Here is a 10,621-nt window from a genome sequence, read left to right as displayed (position 1 = left end):
TTAGACAGCTATCATACATACACTGTAAAAAAAAAAAACGTTGTTTTTACGGTAAAAACCTGGCATCTTTGTTGCCAGAATAATGATGTAAAAAATATGGTAAACTGTAAACAACTTTACAGAACAACGTGTATATTTTACAGTTTAAAACAGTTGTAATTTACATTTTAAATCTGTAATTTCAACAGTCCTTTTCTGCTGAATTAGCATGATCACGTTGCTATTAAACTGATTATTTCAGTAAGATTTACATGCAGCTGTTGTCTATTGTACATTGAATCCCATTAAATTTAACAGAAAAATACCAAACAAATAACACTGTTTAACTGTAAAAGCATCAGTGTAATGCTGTAATTTAACTGAATTTTCCTGCAAATTGTAATCAAAAGTTGTGTATAATTTAGTGTATTTTGCCGTAGTAATGACGAGTTTTACGGTGAAAGCAACCTCTAACTACTGCAATTTTAATTTTCTGTAAAATGTATTTATTACAATTAAAATGCAGCAAAAACTGTTTTATGAATAACAATCTCAAATATATAGTATAAAAGCGCCTGTAAGGATTATTGCTCAGTGGAAAAAAAATGTTTTTCCTATACATTAGTCAGATTGAAAGATTTCATTTAAACTACACTGCCTTCGTATATATATGTTTGACTATTACCAGAAATGTGAAGAATGTAATCCAGGGTACACAGATTAAGCATTTAAAATTAAAAATGCAAAGCTAGATAAACCTCAAGAGCCACTGTATTAAAAATTGAAAAAATTCCAACAAGAACTTGCCTTTCCAAGAATTTATTATATATATACAGGACTGTCTCAGAAAATTAGAATATTGTGATAAAGTTCTTTATTTTCTGTAATGCAATTAAAAAAACAAAAATGTCATACATTCTGGATTCATTACAAATCAACTGAAATATTGCAAGCCTTTTATTATTTTAATATTGCTGATTATGGCATACAGCTTAAGAAAACTCAAAAATCCTATCTCAAAAAATTAGAATAGTTCCTCAGACCAAGTAAAAAAAAAAGATTTATAACAGCAAAACATAATCAAACATTTGAAAATGTCCATTAATGCACTCAGTACTTGGTTGGGAATCCTTTTGCACGGATTACTGCATCAATGCGGCGTGGCATGGAGGCAATCAGCCTGTGGCATTGCTGAGGTGTTATGGATGCCCAGGATGCTTCAATAGCGGCCTTTAGCTCATTAGCATTGTTGGGTCTGGTGTCTTTCAGCTTCTTCTTCACAATACCCCACATATTCTCTATGGGGTTCAGGTCAGGGGAATTTGCAGGCCAATCGAGGACAGTAATGCCATGGTCAGTACACCAGTTACTGGTGGTTTTGGCACTGTGGGCAGGTGCCAGATCATGCTGGAAAATGAATTCCTCATCTCCATAGAGCTTTTCAGCAGACGGAAGCATGTAGTGCTCTAAAATCTCTTGGTACACAGCTGCATTTACTCTGGGCTTGATGAAACACAGTGGACCAACACCAGCAGCTGACATGGCTCCCCAAACCATCGCTGACTGTGGGAACTTCACACTGGATTTCAAGCAACTTGGATTTTGCTCCTCTCCAGCCTTTCTCCAGACTCTGGCGCCTTGACTTCCAAATGAAATACAAAACTTGCTTTCGTCTGAAAAGAGGACTTTGGACCACTGTGCAACTGTCCAGTGCTTCTTTTCCTTAGCCCAAGTCAGACGCCTCTTCCGTTGTCTTGAGTTCAGAAGTGGCTTGACCATGGGAATACGGCTATTGTAGCCCATTTCCCGGACACGTCTGTGAACAGTGACTTTTGATACCTGGACTCCAGCTTCAGTCCACTGTCTTTGAAGCTCCCCCAAATTCTGGAAGCGACTCTTCTTCACAATGCTGTTAAGGCTGCGGTCATCTCTCTTGGCTGTGCAGCGTTTCCTGCCACATTTCCCCCTTCCAACAGACTTTTTGTGGATGTGCTTTGAAACTGCACTCTGTGAACAGCTTGCTCTTTGAGAAATTTCTTTTTGTGTCTTACCCTCCTGATGGAGGGTGTCAATGACGGTCCTCTGGACAGCAGTCAGATCAGCAGTCTTCCCCATACTTGTGATTTAGTTTACTGAACCAAGCTGAGTGTTTTTCAAGGCTCAGGAAACCCTTGCAGGTGTTTCGAATTAATTAGACGATTCAAGTGATTCGTTGAACACCCTACTAGTATACTTTTTCATGATATTCTAATATTTAGAGATAGGATATTTGAGTTTTCTTAAGCTGTATGCCATAATCAGCAATATTAAAATAATAAAAGGCTTGCAATATTTCAGTTGATTTGTAATGAATCCAGAATGTATGACATTTTTGTTTTGTTTTTTAATTGCATTACAGAAAATAAAGAACTTTATCACAATATTCTAATTTTCTGAGACAGTCCTGTATATATATATATATATATATATATATATATATATATATATATATATATATATATATATATATATATATATATATATATATATATATATATATATATATATATATATATATATATATATAATAGCAGTGATCAAAAACATCTGTCATTTCTCAACATACATATTGGTAAAACATACAAACTAAGGCTGCACAATAAACAAACTTCAAGCTGAACAAAGTTGAGAGGTTACTTACAAATGATTTATGGGAAATAATGTTTATAAAACAAAAAACAAAACAAAACCACCCACTGGAGTGTAACACGTCAACATTTTTACACTCAACAGTGATGTCCTGAGCTTTTACATCCACATAAACCAACCGAAGATTGTTTAAGCAGCTTCACTTTGTAACAGCAAACCCCAAGAGTGGCTACAATGACCTTAAAATAATAGTTTGACATTTTGAGAGTTACATATTGCATTTGTTTAAATTAATTAAAAGAACAATTTAATTAGAAAAAAGGCACTTCAAATTTTAACTACGATTTAAACAATCAAACAAACTGTAACTTGGGCACATCGCCACATGCCATTGATCTTACTGTCCATATTCAGACATCACGCCACTCATGGTCCGAAAGTTCCTGTATCAAGGTGAGGACTCTCGGGTTCACCTGAAGACGGGATGCGCGTGTCTTCTCCACTTTGGTGCCCTTCTCTGGGTTGATGGAGAAAAAACACCTTAAAATAGAAAAACAAACAAACAGAATTAATAATGAAATAGCTTGCCTAACAACAAAAAAATTCACATCAATCTTATTATTTTGAAGCCAAAATGACAATTATCTTAACCCCCAATTCACTGAAGCAGCTGCTTTAGATTTGTTGCATGTCGATGTTGAAGCAATAATAGCTCCCAAACATCATGGACAGGGCAGAAACCAAGGAGGGGATGTTGTCCTGTACTATGTTTCGATCCACACTCAGCATGTATCGCTTTGAAGAATAGCATGATCGTCCTAAAAAAGAAGAAAAACACAATTCAAACTAAATTAAAACAAGACTTGTCTTCCTGAAACATTTCACAAAACAATTTTAGCACATATGTTATTACATTTTAAGGTCTGTTAAATTGCTCTCACCATCAATACAAACATGTATGTATGTGTATTTGCAGGTTAAGGGGATAAAGGGGATAGTTTAGGGGATAGTTCATATTGTTTGAAGGGGGGTTGTAGGAGCTACAGTTTGGAGAAACAGAGAGGAGAACCAGCAGACAGCTAAGCAATGCACTGCTGTGGACATAGTTAAGCCACCAAAAAAACTAAAACAATATTACTCTTAGTGTATGCTATATTAAAGAATATTTTCAAAGCTCTACCTTGCTGTCAGACAGCTATACAGTCTGTTTCTGATAGGGACTGAAGCAGCAGGGTACATTTGTGACAATATTCTAAATATAGCGTACATGTAAACTGAATTTTTAGGTGGCTAAAATACGTTTCGCTGCTGCACCCATCCACAGCTTTACATACGTACCCGTACTCCTGCCTGTTCCTCCAAAGACATGCAAGTAATACACTGACTATGGATAAGTATCCATACGCATCCAAACTAGCCCTTTACGAGCTTACAGTAACAAAAAACATTGTGCAACATAAACGTCTCAAATTAGACAGAAAAGAGAGAAAGAAGTGGCAGAAAGAACAGAAAAAAGTAGTGAACGTTTTTACTTACCACACACAACAATGGTGGGAGTCAACTGAACTTGGTCCATCTGTACTTCCCCTGCCAGGCATGTGTCCTCCACATAACAGAACATCGTGTCTTCCTTCTCATCAAAGTAGGACAGTAGAAGCAGCACCATGTCTTTGACGTCTTCAGAACAACCACTTAGCTCTCCTCTCATCACTTTGAACTTGGTTAAAGCCTGTAGCAACCTTTTGCTCTTGTACACAGCAACCGTATTCATGTAGTTCAGGAGTCGTTTCCCCTTCAGATCCAAATTCCGTGTGAAAGTTTCTTGAAGCTCACTTCCTGTGAGTTCCTTGAAGTGGACTGCCATGCCAAGGTCGTCGAACCAAAACGGCCACTCTTGCAGGAGGAATTTTATATTTGTCCCCTGGTTGACTTGTTTACGCTGCGTGTAGAACGTTGACTTCATTAGAAGTTTGACCTCCTCTGGATTTACATCAGTTTGCTTAGACATCACCCTCAGTTTTTCCTTTTTCTCCTGCTGGCTCTCTTCGGTCTCTCCAAGGGGCAGGAATTTTAAATCCCATTTAATGCACCCATAAGTGTCCTGGATTGCTGCTCTCTGTTCTGGAGGGACTTCATCTGTGTCTGACTCGTCGGTGCCATTCTTTCGTTTTCTTATTTTTGGGGTCGTGGATCGCTTCACATTCTCTATCCTATTTTGCAATTGCTTGACCAGAGAGTGATACCCTGGCCCGATCACGTCTCCCTCTATTATGTCTTGAAGAGACGTAGGATACTTTGCCACTATCTTTTTTGTAACTTCAATAGTGTGTCTTTTACTTAAGCAAGTACTTTTTTGCTTCATTTCACACACCAGAATCCGTACCATCTCTCTTCTCATTTGTGGACTAGGTCGTTTTCCTCTGTCCAGTGTCTGCATCAGTTCCTCTGGGAACTTATCCCACGGTATCACAAAGCTATCCATCCAGTCTATATCAGGCCTTTTGCAGCTGTCGGAAGAGGTTGAGGATGAACTTCTGGGTGAATAGGACATCAAGGATGCAGAAGGTCCTGGCGAGCCACCAACAGATGAGCTGCTGGATTCAGGAGTCTGGCCTGCAAAACACACACATATTAACAAAAAGAGTTATGAGGAACACAGTTTTAATGTTTCTATATTTCTGATGTATATTTTATGCAGGCCACTTTGGGCACTGGTTGCATCCTGTACTAAAATAGTCACAAGTATACATACATCTCAGCTTCCAAGCAGCAAGGACTTTTCTGGCTTGAATTGGCCTCAAAGCTGACAGCAAATCTGCTTCCTTAACAAACTGGAAATCCTCATAGGTCTCCACCCCAAGGGATTGTAAAGTCTCTTCCAGAATATCTTTTTTCATCTCTGGAAGGTCAGGCAAGACCTCAGTGATGGCACTGCATATAAATGTTTGCTCCATGTCTGTCATCTCTGGAATCATGGAAGAACGACACTTTTCGGTTTTCAAAATTACAAATGAAAGACAAAGATAATTAGACATTTAGTCAAGTAATACTGTACATACATTATATACAGATAAGAGGAACCTCTAATTTGAGTATAGGGTGTGATTGAGGATGTATACTTTTTATTTCTGTACATTGCAGAACAAAAACTGCTGTCACTTTAATATTTTTCAAATAGTATTTTATCATTTTCCCTAAGCATACATGTGCATTGTTAGAATGGTTTCAACACCACAGTAGCCAATATCGTGTTTATTTTGACAACACACTGTGTTTCAGCGGGATGACTTGGTGCCCGTTAACAATGTATGATGGTAACGGATAAAAATCTACCAAGTCGTTAATGTTAACACATTGCAACCTTGCATTCTGTTTTGTCACAGAGTACAGGTGGTATTCAGAATGATAGTCAGTTTTATGTATATCCATCACAAAATACACAGCTGAATCATTTTTGAATTAAAATAATGAGCAGTTCTCCGAACTCCATGGACTCGTCATTTTTGGACACAAGGAAAAGCCCTTTTTTATATGATGTACCTTTATACTGTATGTCTGTGGAAACACTAGTATTGTTTTCTGAAAAGCCAAACTCTCTCACTGCATGTTTGATTGAATCACTGTAAAGACTGGAGTAAAAATTACAACTGTCTTTGACTTGCAGAAGTTGACTGCATCCTGGCCCAGCTGAAAGATATGCTTGAAACATCTGATGTCTTTCGGATAAAGTTAGGCAGATGTTTTTAAAGTTTTTCAAATGCCTGGCACATCTCTTGAAGTAGCTGTGTTTACTTTCAAAACGCATTGTCCATACTCTAATCAAGGGGCCAAATTTCAAGATGAGTGCCGGATAGTGTCTCATGAAATGGTGCTTTGGTTTTAGTGGACTCTCAGGAAAGAAACACTTCCTTGTTTCCAAATATTCTTGGATTGTAATGTCAAGATAGGCTACCTGTGACAACGAAATCTTTTGTGCACAAATCAGATCAACAATATCTTTAAGCTGGAGAGTCAACTGCCACACATCATCTTCTGGATTTTGCACTTTGTCTCCAATTAATACAGGCAGCAATCTTAACAAATTCCAGTTCTGAATGGCTTGACCTGAGAGCTTGAATACGTCAGAGTTGACAGCACAGGGCTTAGTGAGAGCATCAGATCCTTTGTACTTGAACTGTTTTATGTGCCGGTTCAAAAGTGAATATGTAAACCATTTCTTTTTCTTAATAAAATACTTTAAGTACAGTGCAACATCGTAGGATAAGACACCCTCAAATATGTCATGGCCTAAACAAGGTGGGAGACCTGGCTTGCAAACATGAAAAGATGTCAGAGCATTGAAGACAGAGTTTGCCTTTATGCCTTTGATGTGTGAACTGTCTTCAACTTGTAGATCAGCAACAGCAGAATCGTAACCTTCGGGTGTGCGCTGTGGCCCACATACATTTGGATCATCACTCTTAAACTCACTTTGTGTGATTTCACAGTACCTGCAAAAGTACTTTGAACGACTAAAGTTTTCAGTGAACCCACCAATACTGTGTGAACCCAAGTTATCACCCGCAATGCAGTACAGAGCCCCTTTGACCATGTCTCCAACTGTTGTAACTATTCCATTTTCCTCCAAATCTTTTAAATCCACTAACATCTCTGAGAACACCTTAGCAAATCCAAATTGTTTTAGGTCATTCTCTCCACACAATAAAACCAGGGACATGTGATCAGTATTAGAGCGCACATGAGCAGGTAGATTTGCCACAGAAAGATAGACTGCAACAACTTTGTGTTTTTTCCTAGCAGAGCCAAGGGGGTTGACAATTTCAAAAGCATCCTGGTACAGAATTAGCTTCAGGCATCCTGGATTTTCAATGAAGAACTGGTTGGACTTAAAGTTGTGTCCATCACTTATGTCACCAAAAACATCTGAGTCTGTTTCACATGACTGCTGTGACATTGAATTCTTCCAAAATACTGATTCTAATAAGCCACTTACTGTTTGTTTCAGAGGTATGTAGTAAGCAAACCTTTGTGTCATATTTTCATCATTTCCTAATGTTACTTTTTTAGGCTCTATGTATTTGAACATCTTTTTGAATGTCTGAGCTCTTGAATATGTTGTTCTCAGTGGTCCCTGGTGACAGACTGAGAACAGATCGGAATCCTTCACACAATCACAGATTTTAGCAATAGCATCATCAGTTAGAGACATGTCATCTTTTAAAAGTGAACGTAGTTTACTTAAAATGTAATCCTGTCCCAACTCATGCACATTTTGCATCTCTTCGACAATGGTCTGTATTGTTGAAGCTGGAAGAAGGAGCTGCCCTTGCAATTTTAAGTAGAATAAGCATACATTCCTAAGATAGGTCTCATTGAAATGCTGTGTCAAATCAGTGCTTTCATTTGTTGTTGCATCATTTGGGCTCTGGGAAGCATCTTCATGTGCAGAACACGGAGAAATGGCTTCCCTGTACATGTCACTTATGCTATCAACAGAACATGCTCTGTGTTTTCTGGACATATGAGCAGTAAATGACGATTTCACAGTGAAAGTATTTGTACAACCAGTTACTGGACATAACACAGGTCGTCCCTCCACTATAGAGCTCCTGCGGTCACGTGACTTTTGGTTATCAGCCACCATTTTGGCAGTAAACATGACGACCGGCGCCAGCGTTTTCCTACCGTGCGAGTATACATCTCATTTTAATTCAAGTGAAATTCGGCTTTATAGTACAAAATTAGAAAGATTAAATATAAGCGACCCATATAATGCACCCGGTGTGCTTTTCAAGAGCATAACCTCCTGCTCTGAAGACGATGTACCCGACTTGCGCTACGCGGACATCCACAGCTATCTTGTAAGCTTTCCATCAGTGTACTCAGGAGACTCCCTCAGAGCTTACAAAAGCTTGGAGGCTTACAAATGGTGTCAGTCCGGCTTCGTAAACAACATTCAACTGTGGAGTCTTACATCCAAAAACTTCGGCATCATCACTGCAAGGGTAAGTATTAAATTATTCCAGTTTGATAGGCAGTGTCACGTTAGCATTGTTTGTTTATTAGCTTGTCTAGCTACGGCAGTGTCACGTTAGCATGTTTGTTTATTAGCTTGGATAGCTACTGCAGTGCGTCTGAAACTAGTTTGTATTTTTGCTTTTTGAAAACTTTTTGTAGCATTGTACTGTATTCCTTCACCCACCTGATATGAAGTGATCACTGCATAAGCGAAAGCAAACGGCCGGGGGGTCCCATCTTTCAGTCTTGTTCAGACGGCTCCTGGCTCTTTTAATCGCTGCGATCCACTTTTCCCTCCTCTCCGCGTCTTTTGGAATGCGATAATAAGATACACCTTTCTTCTTCCCACGCCTATTTGTGCAACCTGGTGCACAGCAGTTATCCACCATCCTCGACAGTCTGCCAGTGCCTGCCAATGAATTTACTGACGCGATTACTGCCAAAATGGCTGCCCCCTTCGTTTCTCGTCACGTGACCAGCATATGTGACATCATCCGCAGGAGCTCTATATGATCTTTTAAGTGGGATATAAGTTCTTTCACTGTTTGAAATTGGCGCGCACATAACGAAATTGCACATTTCCAATCTGTAACAATGGCTCTAGCAGTGGCTGCAGGCACATTGTGAATCCGATAAAAGTGAGCTTTAAAAGATGCGTAAGTACAAAATGTTCGCTTGCAGTTCGTGCCAACACATTTGAAAAAACACTGGGGTTCGTTCCTATGCACTCTAGAATGCAGCACATAACGCTTCAAAGTCTGTAGCGTTTTGCTGCAAAAACGGCAGGTAATCATTTTATGGGGTTCCTATGCAATGCAGAACATAACCCCTCAACGGTTAGCTTACCAGTGCTACAGATGTGATCCTCCGCTCATGTGCACACAGCTCCACGTGGTCCGTGGCAGGCAGACTTGAGGCCGACTTGGCCGCGTAACCGTTAACCTGCAAATACGGCAGGTAATCATTTTTAGCACGCTAACACGACTGCCCGTTAACTTTGAACCCGCTCAGATGTAGCTTCGAACCCCCCGCTTCACAACAGTATGAATTGAACGAAAATAAAGAGTTCAGCTTTTAGCATGATACTTCAATAACGTTACCAGACTATTTAAATTAACTCCCAGTCAGTAGACGTTATAACTACTATGACTGCAAAATGCAATAAATCACAAACAGAAATTGTCCTGACAACACACCGTGTTATAATTGAAGTTTGAAGAAAATAAACGGTTAGCTTACCAGTGCTACAGATGTGATCCTCCGCTCATGAGCACCTGCACATAGCTCCGTGGTCCGTGGCAGACAGACTTGGCCGCGCACTGAGCCGTTAACCTACAAAAAGTGGCTGCTCCCGCGATAATTAAATAGTCCAATGAAATAACAGAAACAAACTCTACTGCTCAGTAGGCGTGTCTCAGTTCAGCGGCCGTTTCATTCGGAGGCTGCGTTCGTTGACCGCTTGCGTCACTTCCGCCGAGAGGCTGTCCCAATTTAAAAAAAATACAAGACTCAAAAAGTAGATTTACCGCTGTGTGGACGGGCCGTTAGTGGCGCGTTCGATTACTGTTTGGGCTGTCTGCCGTGGGCTGCATTCCACTCCAAATAGCCGGGCGGCCCGAGAATCCAAACGCCAGCTGTTTTATGGATTCTCATTTAATTTCCAAAAATGTCTCAGTACTGGGTTATTTCCAATTTCAAAATAAACATATGTATTAAAAAAATAGAAATAAGAAGTAAGTATATTATAGTATATTCAAGAATGAAAAAATATTAAAAAACATGATTTTAACACTGTCATGTTGTCATTTTAACTGTATTGTATTGTTTTATGTATTACAGTTTTTCTGTGTTCAAACCACAGTAATCTGTAAATTATACAATGAAATATAATTATTTTTAACATATTCTTAATGTGAATTTAACAGTTTTGTTTGGTTCAGTACTTTACGAAATATTACTGTCAATTAAACACTGCTTCATTGTTTCTCTATTTACA

The 10,621-nt window shown here is 39.0% G+C and overlaps 1 protein-coding gene across 1 annotated transcript; it reads right to left on the bottom strand.

Annotated features, from left to right (window-relative positions):
* Positions 1–3,282: 3,282 nt before the first annotated feature.
* LOC307034714 (uncharacterized protein) lies at positions 3,283–9,607 on the bottom strand (the record flags this gene model as incomplete). The annotated part of the gene is made up of 4 exons (XM_079673592.1): positions 9,472–9,607; positions 5,360–5,594; positions 4,144–5,220; positions 3,283–3,425 (listed from the first exon to the last, which is right to left on the bottom strand). Exons 2-4 carry the CDS (start codon positions 5,580–5,582, stop codon positions 3,283–3,285), a joined length of 1,443 nt encoding a protein of 480 aa, XP_079529718.1. The 5' UTR covers positions 5,583–5,594; positions 9,472–9,607.
* Between the last annotated feature and the right edge of the window lie 1,014 nt (positions 9,608–10,621).

The sequence above is a fragment of the Notothenia rossii genome, assembly GCF_949606895.1.
Source record: "Notothenia rossii genome assembly, chromosome: 4".
Taxonomy (NCBI): Eukaryota; Metazoa; Chordata; class Actinopteri; order Perciformes; family Nototheniidae; genus Notothenia; species Notothenia rossii.
Note: the sequence above shows the minus strand (reverse complement) of the source record. Positions and strands in the feature narration are given on the sequence as shown.